We start from the raw sequence: 20,637 nt of genomic DNA, 5'->3' as shown, positions 1-20,637 counted from the left end.
AACAATTATTTAAAGGGTATCACCCTGGGAAGGAGCTAGGTCATCTGCTTGACCCCTCTGTGTCTTAGGTGGATTGGTCTTTGCTTAAACAGTTCATGGTAGAAAATAGAATTTCAGGCTCTAGGTGTTAAGTTACATATATCTCAAATTGTTTCACATTTGGGAATAAATGGAAACATTAAGGAATTAAATATTTTCATATTTATAGTTTTTAAAAATGTATATAGATCAGTAGTCAAGCAAAAAGAATGAGCATTGTTGCTGTTACCAAAGAAATATTCTGAAAGTCATCTGCTGCTTACTTTCCTGAATTTATCTGCTAACTTGGAAACAGCAGTCAGGTACATGAGTTCTGGCAACCTGGCTGTTTAGGTGGCTGGTTGTAGCAAAGTTCCCTTTTCAACATCATACATCACTGGTGACTTAGTTGCTTTTTTGGCATTATATATAAAATATGAAGTGATAGATGAGGTTTCATTTTATGAGCCAAAATGGCTCAAAGCATAGGTAAGATACTGTCATATAATTCTGATTACTTTCATTTTACAAAGATGTAAAGCTAGAGAATCAGGCCATGACAGATAAAATATATCTAAAAATGCCTTGTCATGTTACTGACAGTGTCACAAGCACACACATTTCATCAAGCTCTGTGCAGTACCTTTCTTCTCAATAATTCATTGGTATTATGTGTTGGGGGAAGTCAGGGACCCCGAATGGAGGGACCAGCTGGAGCTGTGGCAGAGAAACATAAATTGTGAAGATATCATTGACATTTATCAGTTCCCAAATAATACTCTCATAATTTCTTATGCCTATTTTACTTTAATCTCTTAATCCTGTTATCTTCTTAAGCTGAGAATGTACATCACCTCAGGACCACTATTGTAAAAATTGATTGTAAAACATGTGTTTGAATAATATGAAATCAGTGCACTTTGAAAAAGTGCGATTTTCAGGGAACAAGGGAAGATAACCATAATGTCTGACTGCCTGTAGGGTCAGGCAGAATAGAGTCATATTTTTCTTCTTGCAGAGAGCCTATAAATGGATGTGCAAATAGGAGAGATATCGCTGAATTCTTTTCCCAGCAAGGAATATGAATAATTAATACCCTGGGGAAGGAATGCATTCCTGGGGGGAGGTCTATAAATGGCCGTTCTGGGAGTGTCTTATGTGGTTGGGATAAGGACTGAAATACGCCCTGGTCTCCTGCAGTACCCTCAGGCTTTTTAGGGTGGGGAAAAGATCCCGTCCTGGTAAAATTGAGGTCAGACCAGTTTTCTGCTCTCGAAACCTGTTTCCTGTTGTTTAAGATGCCTATCAAGACAGTATGTGCACAGCTGAACATAGACCCTCATCAGTAATTCTAATTTTGCCCTTTGCCTTGTGATCTTTGCTTTGCCCTTTGCCTTGTGATCTTTATTGCCCTTTAAAGCATGTGATCTTTGTGACCTACTCCCTGTTTGTACACCCCCTCCCCTTTTAAAGTCCTTAATAAAAACCTGCTGGTTTTGCAGCTCAGGGGGACATCACGGACCTACAGATATGTGATGTCACCCCTGGAGGCCCAGCTGTAAAATTCCTCTCTTTGTACTCTTTCTCTTTATTTCTTAGACCAGCTGACTCTTAGGGAAAATAGAAAGAACCTACGTTGAAATGTTGGGGGTGGGTTCACCTGATAATTATGTGGCTCTGATTAGAATCTATAAATAATACTTGTTATTCAATTCATTTGAATATCCATATTTATGGCACCATTTTATAATGTGTAAAAAAAATCAAAACAGCTGCAAAATAATTAAACAATTGCACATTTCTTCTGTGATCTGTTAATCTCTCATCCCCTGGGCCCTGGTAAGTATGCCAGATATTAATGAGAATCAGGAATGTGTTGGTTAAAAGAGAATGGAATTTTATATTCTCTTTCAGAGTGGCTGTGTCATTTTTACATTATTCATGCCCATCTTAATTCAAACTGTGTTTATCTGTTAGTATTTTCTAAGTTTCTCTATTTTAAGAGTGACACACTACTATTGACATAACAAACAAGGCCCTCAGTCTGTGTAGGCTTTTCATTTATAACACTTTTACTGACATTTAACTATTACATGGGCATTATTTAAAGGTTGAATAGTGCATGTAGAACCTGCTGACCTGAAGTGGAGGGGACCTCGTGGGCAGGTACTGTGAGCTTTTGTATACCCCATTAAGTTGGGAGTTAAGTTCCCCTCCCAAATTCGCTACTGACAGCTTTATCTCAGACAGGAATCACCTCTGCATGTGATTCATTTACTTATTCAACAGATAATTATGGAGTGCTGACTGTGCACAGCAGGGATAGAGCTGCAGATGAAATAAACAAATATCCTTGGCTTCACGGAGCTTATGTCATGTCGGTGAGAGATAGGCGGTAAGCAAATAAATAGACAGATAATAAATATTCATTTAGCAGATAGTGATAAGTGCAATGAAAATAGCAAAGCAGGGGAATGGAGAGCTTTGGGAGGGTGGGAGTATGGTGATAAGAGGTGCAATTTTAGGCAATGTTGCTCAGGAAAACTTACTGCAAACTTACATTTGATCCATGAGGATCTGGAAGTCTGGGAGGTGAGGGAGAGCCAGATATACTGAGCATCATGTCGTAATTGATTGAAGTGGGAAAAGAGGTCATGATGGGATCAGTACTGCAAGCAGTTACTGTTGCCAAGGTAAGGAGTATTAGTGGCGGGGGGGGGCGCTGATGTAAGGGAGGGATAGAGGGTCTTACTAGGAACTAGCTCTATCTCAGCTCCTGGTATCAGTTTATTCAACAAAGATACCTGGAAAATTATCAATTTATTCCTTTAGCAAACACTTATTGGTGCCTATAATGTGCCAGGCACACTGCTACATGCTGGGTTATGGAAATGAATAAAACATACTACTGTCTTCAAGGGACTCAGCATAATAGAGGACCAGACATAAACACAATTAAATTGCTGTAAAATGTGATCAGTTTACAAGGCGTGGAGCTAACACAGAGAAAGGGGAGGAATTCATTTTATCTGGCATTATTAGGGAAGGCTACTAGCAGGGAGGAGGTAACTGCTGAAATTAATTTTGGAGGAAGAAGAAAAATTTACCATGTAAACAAGGTGGGGGAAAAAGGCAATTCAGGTGGAGTGACAGCCAGATCTATCGTATATTAGAGAGAGTACAGCTGGCTTAATTTTTCTAGAAAATAAAATGGGAGAGAAGGGAAAATGGATTGGAAGGATTTTTAGGAAGTAATATTGGCAGTATTTAGTGATTATTTGCATATGAATGGCTAAGTTGACTGGAAGGCAAAGGCTTTTGGACTTGGAGACTTAGATAGATGGTATTACCACCAAAAAAATAATGCATATGCAGTCAAATGCTCTACCCCTGAGCTATACTCCCCGACAAAATAATGTATATGAAGGAGGAGTGGTAGAAGTAGTGGAGAAGGAGTTAATATTGAGATCATTTCTTATGTTGATTCAAGAAGTTCATGGCAGTAATTTTCTTTTGAGTGGAAATGAAAACAACTTTCCTTCTGTAGCAGATAACATGATTTAGACTTTATTCAGTGGTGTGCTGGTAAATTGGATCCTTGAGAAAGAAAAAAACAAACCAACAACAAAACCATTATTTATAGAATCTGCTGATTCTTGTGGTGTAAACACTCCTACCAGATGTCAAGCTAATCATAGTTTATCTGCTCACACGCCACTGTGTTTCATCCCTTGACAAGTATTTGCTGAGCTTTCACTAGGTGCAAGGCATGCAGCTTTGTGCTGGCTGTTTCTTATTTACTTCTCCATATCTACTTTCCACTCTCTTCCATCCTAACTCTTTCCAGGAGAGGCCGCTTTAACAGTGGCTACTTTCTAGTTTCCTGTTGGATTCAACCAATGGAAGCCACCAGCGTGAGATCAGAGTGTGGGAGGATAGGCAGTTTGGGTAGTGATCCCCTGGTTATCTTTCTGCCAGGTTACATGGGTTGACTGCAGCCCACTCACTGGAAGAGGCCACAACCCTTATCAAGCAGCCTTCCCCATACAACTATCTCCAAGTTCCAGAAAATTCTCTTTCCCCTTGTCTCTTAAACCTAGGGTGCTAACAGCTCCCTGCAGCAGCCTACTGTACTACCCCATGTTGGTTTATCTAAACCCTGCCTGTACCTTTTCCTTCTGTAGGAGATCAGAGCCCTTTCATTAAACATTCTGCGGTGAACCTGCTTTAGTGGCTCACCTCTTTCCTGGTAAGATCATGACTCTTACAAATGAAGAAAAACAATGACACACTCCTGGATTTTAGAGTCAGACCAATGTGACCAAAAAATACCCCAACTGCTTCCATTACTTATCTTCTGATGGGAGACAATGACACGTAAAAATTCCCTTGCACAGCTTTCCATCCCCACATTTAGTGAAGTAGAAACCAAAGAAGCCTCTTTCCTGCTTCTCTCATACCCCACTAAGCCTAACCTCTTATATGGTCTCTTGAGGTCACAGAATATGCTGACATAGGAAGCCAATGCTGTTCGCTTATCATAGAGAGAACAAGCCATCTATTATTATTTGGGTTTTCCAGTAGTGTTGTCATTTGTTGATTTATGTTCCTGTGTTATCTGTTGCTCATGGATTGTGCAAGGAGGTCAGATAGGCAAGATATTTGGGAGCACTGGGATGGAGTCACAGTATTTGGCTATGAAATCTGTTTAGGCTTCAATTTCCTCATAATGCAAAAGGGGAAAATGGGAGTAGATTATCTTGGAAGATCCTTCCAGCATTAACATTCTCTTCACGACTAAGTAAGGTCTGCAACTCTGGGAGCTGCTTGTGACTGATTTTGTGAGTATTTTTCACTGAACAGCTCAGCATAACAAAGACAAATTTAGGAGTGTATTTTTAAAAAGATTATTGTGTGAGTCTTGTCAGTGAATAGGACATCAAACTCAGTAGCATGCCTTTGACAATGTGATATGTCAAGAAAAGTGTGTTAGTTATATATTGCAAACTGCCGTAAACCTATCAGCTGAAAGCAATACACTTACATTATTACACAGTTGCTGTTGGTCAGAAATCTGGGAGTGGCCCAGCCAGGTCCTCTGCTTTAGGGTCTGTCATATAGGTGAAATAAAGATATTGGCAGGGTTGGGGTCTTATCTGAAGGCTTGACTTGGGAAGGATCAACTTCCAAGCTCATGTGATTCTTGGAAGAACTTAGCTCATGTGATTCTTGGGAGAACTTCAGTTCCTTAAAGGCTTTGGTTGGGGGGTCTTAGTTCCTAGCTGTCTATTAGCCAGAGTCAACCTTCAGGTCCTTGCCATGTGGGTCTCCTCAATATGACATGTTGCTTCATCAAAGCCAGTAAGGGAAAGAGTCTGTTAGCAAGACAGAAGTCATAATCTTATGTAGACTAATGATGAAATTGACATTCCATTACCTTCCGTTGATTGGGAGCAAATCACTCAGGCAACCTACATGCCAGAGGAGGGGATTAAACAGGGCATGAATACCAGGAAGCAGAGATCATTGGGGCCATCTTAAAGTCCACCTGTCACAAAGATTCTGTTTTGTTTTTTTTTTTCTCCCTCATGAAAAAAGAGTTTTAAATTCTGAGTTATCCTAATGTATTTAAAGATTAGTTTATTTGCCAAAAGTAAAAAGTGACAATTAAATGCAATGTAGGATCCTAAATGGAGATCCTGGCAAAATTCAAATAGGGTCTTTAGTTTAGTTAAAGGTATTGTATCAACGCTAATTTCCTGGTTCTAATAATTATACTATAGTTATGTAAGATGTTTACCTTAGGGGAGTCTGGATGAAGGATATATGGAAAATTTCTCTACTTTTTTTATAACTTTTCTGTAAGTCTAACAGTAGTTCAAAATAAAAAGTTAAGAGAAAAGTGATTTATAAAACTTGAAAACCCATTAACCATATAAGCCTGCCTTGTGGCTGACTTATTTCATAATTTAAACTTTATGTCCTTATCAGAACTTGTTTTTTGCAGATAAAATATATATACTAATTTGTATACATACTATAACAAAATTATTTGAAGATAAATTCTCTAATATTTTTATAGATAAACTGTACAGTTTTTGGTAGATAAATAATTTTACAACACCCTTCCTAGTGAAAACACCATAAAAACTTCACTAGCACTATATAGTATTATTATTTATACAGTTATCAAATGTTTGAACAAATAATTATAGAGGAGATATAAGAGCTTTCTGCTTTAACTTTAGTTGAAATGTACTAGATACTTTTGCACAACACCAAATGCACTTCAGACATCAATTTAAAATAAGCATCCTTTCTAAAATAGTTTTTAGATAGCTAAAGTGGACTCCTTCCCTGTGCAGAGCACTGTTTTAAAGTCATCAATCTGTTTGTTGCTTGGATATGGACACATAGTGTGGCCTATCTCACCACACTGTTCTATGTGATGAAAAGCAAAATGCTTCACCCTTCCATAGGCAGTTGAATTTTATGCAATGCAAGAACAAATGACTCCTCATTTTGCTCACTGTTTGAAAGTGTTGCTAGTTATTAATACCCCATCACTATTTCACACATATCCTGGTCCAGCAGTTTAAAGCTTATGGGTCTCAGTTGGTTACATCTCTTAAGAGAACTATTTGGAAACACTGTAGACATTTTTCTTAGGCCCTATTTTTAGAATGGAAGGCCTAATGGTATTTTAATGTCTCTATATATTCCCAGAACAAATCTTGAGAAAAATGCCTGTTACCTTTTGAAATTTAGCAAAGCTGGTGGGATTACCAGTGCTCCTCTGAGAAACATTGCCTTAAAGAATGAATTTTGACTTACAGAATGTTAGCAGTAAAAGGACTATGAAAAATGATCCAAACTCCAGCTCTTCCAAAATCCTCATTTTTCAAATGAGGAAACTGAATTTTAGCATGAGTGAGCTATTGGCCCAAGATTCAGCAGTGGAGGAGTGGCCATGTGAAAGTTGCAAAGTGATAGACTGAGGCTTTCCTGTAGAAAATGACCACCAGAAGAGTCAATGACAATGATTCCATTTCTGAATTAAAGACTTAACTTTAGAACTTGGAAAGTCTGCTGGCCTCCTGCATGAAACTTCATTTTTGTTACCCTAGAAGATTCTAAGAAAAGATGTAGAATGATTAAAAAAATAATAAAATAAAATAAGTCAGTTCAGAAATGAGGAAATGTCCAGGAACCACTTGGGAGAATTGGGCTCCAGAGTGTTATTCAGTTTGCAGACATCTTTCTCATCTGCAAAAAATGTTGAATGTTTTTTTCCCCTTTAAATGGTATCTGGAGTTTCATCAGTTAGAGATTCCATTACTCCAGTAAGCAGTCTTCTTTTAATGATGCAAAAATCTCTGGGAGGGTTAAATATTCATTTATTATTATGCATTATTCTGTGTTTTTTTTTTTTTCATCTATTTTCTTATTTGAAAGCCTAATTGAGATTAGCTGTAATTGGGAGTGCTGTTTTGATTAAGGATAGGGAATAATATGTTTCAAGCACTCTGGTAGAGGTGGCCATCTAGGTGGAGTGCTGGCATCGGGGTGATCACAATTGCATTGGGACCCTGGGACCTTGGTCAAGAACTAGGAGGCAAAGAAGGAACACCAACGACAAGCCTAGCTTGTTTTATAGCTTTACTGTGGGCTGGCTCACACCTAGTGAAGAAAGCAGAAATGTATTTACCCTTTTCTTATGTTCCTTAGCCCCTGACAAATACTGATTCAATGCACATTTGTAGGCTTTTGTAGAATGGAGATCTCACCCATAATGTATGTGATGGTGCCACTCACAAAGTGCATATCAAGATTTGCACTCTCGGCTGGGTGCGGTGGCTCATGCCTGTAATCTCAGCACTTTGGGAGGCTAAGGTGGGCAGATCACCTGAGGTCAGGAGTTTGAGACCAGGCTGGCCAACATGTTGAAAGCCCGTCTCTACTAAAAATACAAAATTAGCCGGGCGAGGTGGCGCATTCCTGTAATCCCAGCTACTCGGGAAGCTGAGGCAGGAGAATTGCTTGAAATCAGGAGGCAGAGCTTGCAGTGAGCCTATGGCGTCACTACAGTCCAGCCAGGGCAACAAAGCCAGGCTCCATTTAAAAAAAAAAAAAAAAAAGATTTGCGTTGTGCTTGCAAGACATGCATTCATGAAATTAGGACTTACTTGTACTACAGTAGTAAATAGAATAGGTCCTGGGTCAATCTTCCTGAGCTGTAATCCCGGCTCTGACCCTCATTCCCTCAGTGAACTTGGACAAATGTCTTATTTTTCTGTGCTTCAGTTTCCTTATTTGTATATTGGGGATGAGTAATAACACCTATTACTCATCCTGTTCTGATAAATCAGTGAGGTGATGCATGTGTGGCACTAAGAGCAGTGCCTGGCGAACGTAAGTAACTGCATGTAGTAATTTTATGTTCTCCACATTCCTTAACTGTGTATCTTAATTTTATTTAAGAAAATATATTTGCTAGCTTCTCTGAGATAAGATTCAGGACAGGCAGGAAATATTGAAAAACAGTGTTATTTAAGTGATCCTTTCTTAGTCCTAGAAATATCTAATATATTTCAGGTGTCTTCTTTATACCAATAAACTTGCCTGAACGAATTCATATTTTATATGCTAAAGCTAAATCTTTCAAATACAAAACCTCTTCTTCAACATCTTCACTATTGAATTTGGTTACATATTAATGTATGTAGACAATTATATGAAGATCAGTATTCTAAAAGATATTCAGTTTTAAGGTGACTTTCTGAGAGGAAGGTAAAATATTTTTATCTGAATGCTGAGTTCCCTTTTTCCGTTTTTAGTACAAAGATCTCTCCCTTAACATTATTTTACAGACCCTATTAGTTTCATTTGATCTCAATGGGTGGCATATCCCCTTATATTTTTGTAATCTGTAGAAGTATGAATGGGGTATTGTAAATGTGCTTGTTTGATCAAGGAGTTTTGGAAGCCCAGCTATTAGGTCCTTACAAGAGAAGAGACAGGGAGAGTAGGTAGAATGTGTCCTGAAACTTGAAACACCAGGATTCTATTCCTGCTTCTGCCAGTGGGAGCTGTTTGACCTCAAATCCGTCCTAGAATCTCCCTGGAACTATCTCATATGAAGGATTTGAATACGGTTTGTTTAGGGTTTGTTACATATCTAATATTGTGTGATTCTGTGATATCTTATTGGCCCTACATTTGTGAAGTGTATGCTTTGGTTTAACTGAACCGGGTATTTTCTTTCCCAGTTTCCTTAAAACTATTTGAAATACCTTTAGCAATTGACCAGCCAGGGTGAGAGATGCAGCCTTTAGCTGTAAAGTAGAAACAATTACCTGGGTCTGCAAGGAAACAAGTCCGTGGCCTTGACTTTGTTAGTATCCTATCTCCATCCACAGAGCTGTGGATCTAGGACTGTTTGATGGCATGTCAAATGAATAAAGATAAGCTCCAGGGGCATCATTACTCATACTATTAACAGATAATTGTTAGCATTTTTTTTTATTTTGCATATGACAAACTAGAAATCTGAAAAGATAAATAACTGTACAAGGTCCAAGTTGCCACTCGTCTGTATGATGTTCCTTTTCTAGGGAGCCTGGGGAAGTTAATAATGGAACAGCTTACTCTCTGCTGCTACTCAGAGATGCTTGAATTTCTCAAAGGGAAGATAAAAGTACAAGAATAACATATTTTTGAACTACTTCTGCCTTTGCAATTTGAGGGCCTTCGTTTCCATGTTAATTTTTCCCTTTTGATGTTAAATAGAGCTCTTTTAGGCTGACAACTGTATATTTTAGCCCAGTAAATATTAAACAAATTATTGATGAATGCTCCTACAAGAAATAGATGGTGTAGATCTAGCTATTTCTTGTAGAATCAAGACAATAGAGTGGCTAAAATCACTGTCATAGGACTGAATGTAAAAATTTAAGTTGCTGACTATAGTAAGTATAAATTAAGATAATATCACAACACAGGGGCTAACTTTAATTTCACTATTATTTCAAAACATCTTCTGTAAAGACATTAATTTTCACCTTTCTCTCTTTTTTTTTTTTTTTTTTTTTTTTTTAGTCATGGACTTCTGCCCTGTAGGTCCTTCTGTGAGGCTGCCAAAGAAGGCTGTGAATCAGTCCTGGGCGTGGTGAATTACTCCTGGCCGGATTTCCTCAAATGCTCCCAGTTTAGAAACCATACTGAAAGCAGCGACGTCAGCAGAATTTGCTTCTCGCCTCAGCAGGAAAATGGAAAGCAACGTAGGTGTCTGTGTTTCGTTTCATTTTTAGAAGATTTTATTTAAGTATGCCATTTATACAGGAATGGATAGAAATAATAAGTGTACAGTTTGATAAATTTTAACCAAGTAACAAGATCCATGTAACCAGAACCCAGATCAAGGAATAGAATATTAACAATATCCCCAGAAATACCTTCAAGCCCCCTGCCTGTCATATCTCACTCTTCCAAAAGAAACCTCTATCCTTACTTCTATCACCTTAGATTTGCTTACTTCTGAACTTCATATAAATGCAAATCATACAATATGTAACTTTTTAAAACCTGTCTTCATTTGCTCAGCATTATGTTCAAGAAATTAATTACATCTTCATATTGTGGTTCATTCATTCTCATTGTTATATAACATTCTAATATACGATTGAAACAAAATATATTTTTCCATTCCACTGTTGATGGACATTTGAGTGGTATCCAATTTTCAGCTATTACAGTGATGCTATTACAATTCCTGTGCGTGTCTTTTTTTTTTTTTTTTCTTTTTTTTTTCTGGAGACAGAGACTTGCTCTGCCACCTAGGCTGGAGTACAGTGGCATGATCTCAACTCACTGCAACTTCTGCCTTTTGGGTTCAAGCAATTCTCCTGCCTCAGCCTCCCAAGTAGCTGGGATTATAGGCACATGGCATCACATCTGGGTACTTTTTGTATTTTTAGTAGAGGCACGGTTTTGCCATGTTGGCCAGGCTGGTCTTGAAATCCTTACCTCGTGATCCACCCACCTCAGCCTCCCAAAGTGTTGGGATTACAGGCATGAGCCACCATTCCCAGCATCTTGTGCATGTCTTTAATTGAATATGGTTATATTTATTCAACAAAAAAGTTTTCTAAAGTAGTTGTACGAATTTATGCTTTTACTAGCTCCTTACGAAAGTTGTAGTTGCTCCAAATCCTTCCCAATTCTTAGCATTGTCAGTCTTTTTCATTTTAACAATTTTGATGGGAGTATTGTGAAATACCTGTCCAAATATTTTGCCTGTTTTTTGATGGTCTGTCTTTTTGCCCTAAATTTATAGTTTTGTATGAATTCTGGATGCAAGTCATCTGTTGGATATATGTATTGCAAAGATCTCATGCCCTATGGCTTGCCTTTCTAGTCTTATTAGCATCTATGATGGAATAGAAGGTCTTAATTTTAATGGGTCCATATTATCAATCTTTTCTTTTGTGTCTTTTTTTCCTGTGTCTTAAGAAATGCTTGCTTACCCCCAAACATAGAAGTTTTTCTCCTACGTTTCTTCCAGAATCTTTATTGTTTTGGCATTCAGTTTTACATCTACTATAATTCTGGAATTAATTTTTGTGCATGGTGAAAGGTAAAAGATAGGAATTAATTTTTTTCTGTGTGTATATTCAATTGACCCACTGCCATTTAATTATTTAGCAGACAATTTTTCCCTCTGCTCTGTAATATCACTGCTGCTATCAATCAAGTGAGTAATTACATGTATATCTATTTTTGAACCCTCTAATTGACAGAATAGAATTAAGACAATACCACACTATCTGGATTACTATAGTTTTATAGCATCTTTATATTGAATATTATATGTCCTCTATCTTTGTTCTTCTTAAAGATTGACTATTTTAGGCCCTTTGCATTTAATATAAATTTTAAAATCACCGTGTAATTTCCACAAATGCTGTTTTTGTTTTTGTTTTGTTTTTAAATTGGGACTGCATTAAATTTATAGATCAAATTCAGAAAAATTTCTTTACAAGTGAGTTATCCAACCATAACAATGATATACTATGGTAATATTTAAGTAAGTATTTTCAGTGAGGCATTTGAAAATTTCTCTCAATTACGTGTTACAGGTTTAACCATAGAGATCTTGCACATCTTCCCTTAGATTTATTTGTGGTCTCTGGTGTTTTTGATGTTATTGTAAATTATATGTTTTTAAAAATTTTCCTTTATTTTCTGTTTTTATGTATCCAAGAAATTTGATATATCACTCAACAATTTTTATAGTTTGTCTGTAAATCCATTTGAATTTTCTAAGTACACAATCATGTCATCTAAAATAATGACAATGTATTTCCTTCTTTTCAGTCACTGTGCTTTCTGTTTCTTCTATGTCAGAGAGAAGGTTTTCAATATTTCGCCTTTAATTATGATGTTTGGTGAAGGGATTTTAGGATACTCTTGGTCAGATTAAGGAAGCTCTTTCTATTTGTAGTTTGCTAACACTTTTTTAAAAATCCTAAATGGGTTTTGAATTTTATTATTTTTTTCTATATCTATTAAGATGATGTATTGTTTTTCATATTATGCTAGTTACCTTTTAGAAATGCCAGCTTTATTGAGATCATTCACATACTATAAAATTCATCTGTTTGAAGTATATAATTAAGTGGTTTAGTATACACACAGAATTGTACAACCATCGTAATCATCTATAATAATTTCAGAGTGTTTCATCACCCTAGAAAGAAACCTACACGCATTAGCAGTAAGTTGCCATCCCTCTCCTCAGCCCCTGGTAAACACTGATTAACTTTGTTTCTATAAATATGACTATTTTGGACATTTAATATGAATGAAATCATACAGTATGGAACTCTTGTGACTGACTTCTTTCACATAGCAAAATATTTTCAGGGTTCATATATGCTGAAGCATGTAGTATTAGTACTTCATTCATTTTTATTGTCAATTGATACTCCATTGTAGGAATATACCACATTAAAAATCCATACGTTAATTGAGGAATATTTGGACAGTTTTCACTTTTGGACTCTTATGAGTAATGCTATCTGTGTAATATTTGTGTATAAGATTTTGTGTTTTTGTGTGAACTTACAGTTTTAATTCTCTTGGCTATATACCTAGGAGTAGAATTGCTGTGACTAGTATTAACTCTATGTTTAACATTTTGAGGAAATGCCATTCCTACAAACAATGTATGGGGGCTCCAGTGTTTCCACATTTTCACCACACCTGTCTTTTTTGTTTATAGCTGTCCTAGTTGATGTGAAGTGGTATCCCATTGTCGTTTTGATTTGCATTTGCTAATGACTAATTATGTTGAGCAACATGTCATGTGCTTGTTAGTGTTAACCATTTGTATGTCTTATATTGAGAAATATCTATTCAAATACTTTGCTCATTTTAAAATTAGGTTGCCTCTTTAAATTGTTGAATTGCCAGAGTTCTTCATATATTCTGGATACAAGTGTGCCTTTTAAGATATATAATCTTCAAATATCTTCCTACATTCTTCAGGAGCTGTTTTCATTTTAACAACAGTTTTTGACTTTGAGGAAGTCCACTTTATCTGTCTTGTCTTTTGTTGCATATGCTTCTAGTGTATGTATTTTTAAAATTGGCTAATACAAGGTGACTAATTATTTATTCCTTTGTTTTCTTTTAAGATTTTAATATATTTAGCTCTTATATTTAAGTCATTGATCCATTTTAAATTAACTTTTCTGTATGTTGTGAAGTAGGAGTTCAACCTCTTTCATTTGCATATGGAAATTCAGTTGTCCTAGTATGTATTGCTGAAGAGCTATTCTTTCCCCCTGAATGGACTTGGTGCCCCTTGTTAAAAAACAATTGGCCATAGATGTATGGGTTTATTTCTGGACTTTCAATTCTATTTTATTGATCTATCTATCTTTCTTGATTACTACAGTTTGCAATACATTTTGAAATTACGAAGTGTGTGTACTTTAACTTTTTAAGGATTACTTTAGCTATCCTGGGTACCTTGCATTTCTGTATACATTTTAGGATTAACTTGTCAATTTCTGAAAAAAATCAACTATAATTTTGATAAAGATTACATATGTAAATATACCATTCAGTCTTTGCTAAAAGAGCTGGAATGGCTATACTAATATTTGATCAAATAGACTTTAAAACAAAATTGTTACCAGAAAAGAGGAGGGATTTTTTTAATGATAAAGGGTCAATTCGTCAGGAAAACATAACACAGCGCCAGAAATACTTAAATCTGACAGAACTGAAGGAAAAATAGACAATTCAACCATAATATTCCACTGTCAATAATGAGTAGAGCTAGGCAAAAGATTAAAAGGGAAATATAAGACTTATAAAGCACAATAAACCAATGAGATCTAATAGACATCTGTAGTATACTCCACCCAACAATAGAGAATATATGTAACACATATGCACCTAAAATTTTCCATTTTTAAACTTACAATCTATTTGTGTCTCTGAATATAAAGTATGTCTTTTACACACAATATATAATTTAATCATATATTTTTATCTATGAGACAAATCTCTGCCTTTTGATTGTAGTGTTTAATTCATTTACACTTAATGTAATCATGATAAGTAAGTATTTGCACATGCCATTTTGAAATTTGCTTTCTCTATGACTTTTGTATTTCTTGATCCTTCATTACTGACTTTTTTGTGTCAGAAATATTGGGGTGTACCATTTTAAATTTCTTGTTGCTTGGCTATTTTTTTTTTTAGTTATTCTTATTGCTTGCTCTGGAACTTAAAATTAACGTCTTAAGTTATAACAGTTTAGTTCAGATGAATCCCAACCGAATTTCAACAATATCTAGACTTTACCTCTGTATAGCTTTGTTTCTTCTTCCTTCTTTGTACTATTATTGTCATAGAAATTACATCTTTTTATAATACAATCTCAACATAAGTTTATTGATTATGATTATAAATTATTGATTTATGCAGTTGTTTTTAAAAATCAGTTAGGATAATAAAAGATTTATAGAAAAAATACATTTCTTTTGTCTTACTTTTACCTATTTAATTACCTCTACTAATACTTTTTATTTCTTCCTATGGATTCAAGTTACTGTATACTGTCCTTTTATTTTATCCCAAAGGACTTCCTTTAGTACTTCTTACAGGGTGGTTCTGTTGATAGAAAATTCTCTCCACTTTTGTTTATCTGGGGATATCTTAATTTGTCTTTCATTTTGAAAGGATATTTTGCTGTATATAGAATTTTTGACAAAAAAATTTTGACACTCCTTTATTTTATTTTCAGCACTTTGAATATGTTATCCCACTTCCTTTTGGACTCCTGAGTTTGCATGAGAAGTCAGATGTTAACCTTTCTGAAGCTCCATTTTATCTGATGAGTTGCTTATCTCCTAGGGTTTTCAAAATTTTAATTTTTCTTTGTTTTTTTCTCTCTGTTCCTTAGACTAGATAATCTCAGTTTACTTATCTTAAAGTTTATGGATTTTCTCTTCTGCCTGATCAAGTCTGCTGTTAAGTCTTTCTAGTAAATTTTTAATTTCAGTTATTATATATTTTACTGCATAACTTTTTTTAAAAAATAATCTGTATATCTTTATTAATATTTTGTATTTTTTGAGCCATTACTCTTATACTTCCCTTTAGTTCTCTAGAAATGTGTTACTTAGTTCTTTGAATGTGTTGAAATAACTGATTTAAAAGTCTGTCCAGTAAATTCAATATCTGAGCTTCCTCAGGAACAGTTTTTGTTGACTGTTCTTTCTCCCTGTATATGGGCATATGTTCCAGTCTCTTTGGACATCTTGTAATTTTTTTGTTGAAAGTTGGACATTTTAAATAATATGAATAATATGAATAAGAATTCAACTCTGCAAGTTGAATTCTTCCTCCCAACAACATTTGTTGCTGTTTCTGTTTCTTGTTGCTTTAACTGTTGTTATTTATTTGTTCAATGAGTTCCCTGAACAAATTATGTTAAGTTTGTTCTTTGTCATGTCTGGCCACTGACGCTTTTGCCAAGATAGCAGCCTAGTGGTCAACTAATGATTGGACAGAATTTCCTTAAATGCATTTAACAGGTATATATCCTAGTCTTTGCCAAGGGATTCTGTGCATGTTAGGGTACATAGTCTGTATCATAGCAGAGTCGATACTATAGCAGAGTCAATACTGTAGCAGTCAATACTATAGCAGAGTTTACAGCTCTGCCTTGTCCTTTAATTTCTGCTTGTACAGGGTCTCAAGTCTGCCACAGGTGAGATATTTGGGCATTTCTGGGTCCTTCTTAGGTGTATGCATAGTCCTGCACATTCACGGGATCTTTTAGATTCTCAGCAATGTATTAGAGCTTTTCAAATTTTCCTACAAGAATTCCCCACATTTTTCTTTTAATTTTTATGTTTAGCTTCTTGTTTGCCCCGAGTGATATCCCCACCTCAGACAGTTGCAGTGTTAATTGGTTATATATATATATATATATATATATTTTAGAAACACCCCGGGGAAAAGGCTTTGCACTGAGTAAGCTCTTATTCAGGTCAAATAATCACATTTGCTCTGAGGTGAGTTTCTAGGGAGCTAACAGACAAGAAAAATAATGACAATTCTTTGGTAATGGGGCATTGTGGAGAGCTCCAAGCATGTTCTGCCCCTTCTAGTGGCTGCTTGGCTGCTAATTTTCACAGCTGATGTAGTTGTGAGGTTATCTAGATCAATAACCACATCTTATCACCTGCTTTCTTAGACCATGCCTGATACTAAGTGCTAAAAGTGAAGTTTTCTGGAAACAATAACTGAGATGGAGTTTGGTGTATGGAGTATTTATTAAGCTTCAGCCTTTGTGTTAAGAGAGGGAGAGAAAGCAGAATTTGGAAGAAGGAGTTGAAATATGATCCAGGCCCACCAAAGCCTCAGCTAAATCCTTGGGGAGTTCTGGAATGTATTAGGCCTATAAGAGTTATCCCTTGTTGAGCCGAAATAGTGGAGTCTATGTGTCTCCACCTCCATCAGTCATTGGATGTGGTCCTTCCTGGGAAGAGTGTGCCACTGGGTAAGGCAGATCTCCTCAGTGTTCCACAGCCGAGGCAAAACCCGAAGGATCTGACAACTAAAGGCAGTGGGCCAGCAAATGTAGCAATAGATTCCTTCTTGAAGGGTGGACATATATGGCCAGATCATATATGTGATATGGGCCAGACACATATGTGGTTACATATATGTGCCACATATATGACTAGGCACATATGGTGCCAGATAGCCTTAATTTAATCAGAGACTAAGCTGATTTTGCCCCATTGTTATAAGGCTCCATCTGGTTTTTCTCTGTTCTAAGAGTATGGTTCTCCAGTAGTCTCAACCGAGAAGCTGGGAGGCTTACTATATTCCCTTTGTCCTTGGGTAGTTCCAAATTTTATTTTATTTTCTGCTCAGAGCAATATAATTTCTATAATTTCCATTCTACTTTTCCAAAGCTTTCTGCTTAGTTCTTCAGACTCCTGCCCTCTGTGGCAAATGCCTTGCAAGGCAACCCTCCCAAAGTGATAGATCTGCTTCTCTATGTTTCCCCTTTCACTGTCTACCTGGCTCCTTAGTATCTGGCTGCTTCAGCAACACCAAACTCTAATTTTTGTCTCTTCACCTTTGTGGAATTGCCAAAAGTTCTGCTGGCTTATCTTCTCTTTGCAGTGGTCACATGTGTTAGCACCATGCCAAGAACTGGCAAGTTCCAAAAGGGAAAAGGCATGCACAGATTGTAGACTCTTAGGGCATGTTCTCACTTATAGGTGGGAGCTAAATGATGAGAACATATGGACACATAGAGGGGAACAACTGATACTGGGGCCTACCAGAAAGTGGAAGGGAGGAGGAGAAAAAGGATCAGGAAAAATAATTAATGGGTACTAGGCTTAAAAAGTGAGTGATCTGTACAACAAAACCCTATGACACAAGTTTACCTATATAACAAACTTGCACATGTACTTTTGAACTTAAAATAGTGCTGGGATTATAGGCGTGAGCCACCAGGCCCGGCCTTAAAATAAAACTTTAAAAAAGAATGTCGAGTCTATAGTTATCTTCTCTCTGGGACCTTGGCCACTCACATCTTAATTATCTCATCAGCTCTCAGATGCCTTCAAACAGATGTTTCTTGTGTTTTATCTGGCTTTTCAAGTTGTACTTGATGGGGGCATTGATCTGCTGCAAGTTACTACATCATGGCCAGAAATGGAAGTTTGTTTTCTTTTTCACACATTGTTTAGTAGAGGTCTTCTGCTAAATTAGGATTTCCTCCAAAAGACAGTATGTAACTAAAAGCCATTAGAAGGCTGAATGAGTAAGACTGAAAGAGAAGTCCTTTAAGTCTTTCTGTTTTAACTACATTTTCTCCTGTTTTATAAGAATGCTTAGTCTTCATTAGTGGTCATTTGGAAAATGTAACCCTTTGATACAGGATTTAAGAATTCATAGAGAAAACTTGAAAATCAAAAAATCATCAGTGTTATTTAACACTGTTGCTCAAAACATATCAGTTCTTGAAAATCAAAATAACATTATTAATATCCTTTTTTTTTTTTCAAGACGGAGTCTCTCTCTGTCGCCCAGGCTGGAGTGCAGTGGCGCAATCTCTGTTCACTGCAAGCTCTGCCTCCTGGGTTCACGCCATTCTCCTGGGTCTCAGCCTCTGGGGTAGCTGGGACTACAGGCGCCCGCCACCACGCCCGGCTAATTTTTTGTGTTTTCAGTAGAGATGAGGTTTCGCCGTGTTAGCCAGGATGGTCTTGATCTCCTGACCTCATGATCCGCCTGCCTCGGCCTCCCAAAGTGCTGGGATTATAGGCGTGAGCCACCGTGCCCAGCCCATTATTAGTATTTTTTAATAGCAAACTAAAATGCCACTTGAAACGTTGGCTCTCCAATATCAGAGGATATTGCAAATATTCTAATCTTGGAAAAAATCTTATAAAGATTGATGAAACATTTATACTTAAAAACGTATGTTTAAAGAGAACAGAAATTTCCTAAGTACACTCATCTGAGATCCTCTACTTGTCAGATAATCTTTTTAGAATTCTTGGTTGTAGAAATAATTCTCCAAAAATGCATCTGATAATTGGTGTTTGATGTAATATTTACCTAGAATTGAAAATAAGTATTCTGTCTCTTGCTTTATGGATAAACAGGATGCTAGACATATTCATAGTTTGTGTGCTATAGAGAAAGCTACTGCCAGCTACAATCTTTGTATATGCGTAAGAATATAATTTCTTGTATACACAGAAATAGTTACTAAAAAGTGTAAGAATATATTGTATGCCAACCAGAAAAGTGTTCATTATATAATACAGTCTTAATCATGTAAGGGATTATGCTATAGAGCCACTTTATAAATACAACTAATGTAGTTTTTCTTTCATTTTTCATTCAATATTGATTGAGCACTTTTTCTTTTCTAAGTGTCGTTCCAGGTACTCTGAAAAAGTGAAAGTAATTATGGTGGCCAGAATTTTAATCTCTATCTGTCTATTGCCTTGGTTGTTAACTAGGGGTGCTTTTGCAGCCCCTGTTTGGGAACATTTGGCAATGTCTGTAGACATTTTTGGTTGTCATGAGTGTGAGAACAGGGGGAGTTACTACTAACACCTAATTGGTAGAGGCAGGTATGCTGCCAAACATCCTACAACACACATGCAGGACAGCCTCCCACAACAACAAATTATGTGGCCCAAAATGTTAGGAGTGCTGCTTTTGAGAAACGGTGGTCTAAGGCTATATGTTTTGCAAAGTACTTTCTAACAGCAATAATAATAATAATAGTTTAACATACTTCCTACCTTTAAGAAGAAGTGTTAAACCTAATCTGTGATACCCACATGTAAGAAACAGAATATTAAAAGAACATTAATAACTACATGTAAACATGCTGTGATACAGAAAGTATAAAAGGACATAGGCTAAATGTTAATGGAATAGAGCGATGTCAATTACATAAACAAATCCTGAATATTTTAAAAGAGAAAGGCGCCTACTTAGCAAAGAGGATGGAAGAAAGTGTTCTGGTGGAGATGTTCGGGGCTGTGGACTTGCGTTGGGTGTCAGGTTCCTACTTAGCTGATGAAATGAATGGTGACTAAAACTTGACTCTTGTCTCAATCTTCTCCTTCCAATTTGTGAAATCATTTGCCCAAGGAAATAGTAATTCACGCCCTTTACATTATGTGCCCCATTCTCCTTTCTGAAGTGCTTTCATAGCTGTTAGTTCAATTTGTTTCCAGAGTAAATCTCCAAGGTATTGTCATCTTTATTTTATAAAGTAAGAAACGGAGGTTCAGGGAGGTCATTCCCAGCTTATTTTAAATCCAGTCCCCCAGGCTCCATCCTCCCCCAAATAGTCCACCATCCTGGGACCATCTTGAGATTTGATTATTAATCCTTTTTAATACCCACTGCTACAGCCCCCTTCTCACAAGAGCTCTCACATGTCTTTCCAGAGTGAATCAAGCCAAAACCCACAACTTGTAACAGCTGCTTTTCCCAATGCATAGCTCTGTAAATTCGATTCATCTTCTCTTAATATCCTTTAAATCA

General features: G+C 36.4%; 1 protein-coding gene across 2 annotated transcripts in view; it reads left to right on the top strand.

Annotated features, from left to right (window-relative positions):
• Positions 1-20,637, top strand: part of CORIN (corin, serine peptidase) — a 279,582-nt gene that overhangs the window by 110,214 nt on the left and 148,731 nt on the right. For both annotated transcript variants that reach the window (XM_021938640.2, XM_021938639.2), the window contains exon 5: positions 10,117-10,298. In XM_021938640.2, the coding sequence (XP_021794332.2) occupies positions 10,117-10,298 (182 nt within the window). The remainder of the gene's footprint in view (positions 1-10,116; positions 10,299-20,637) is intronic.

This window comes from Papio anubis, chromosome 3 (assembly GCF_008728515.1).
Source record: "Papio anubis isolate 15944 chromosome 3, Panubis1.0, whole genome shotgun sequence".
Taxonomy (NCBI): domain Eukaryota; kingdom Metazoa; phylum Chordata; class Mammalia; order Primates; family Cercopithecidae; genus Papio; species Papio anubis.
This window is presented reverse-complemented; position numbering and strand designations above follow the sequence as displayed.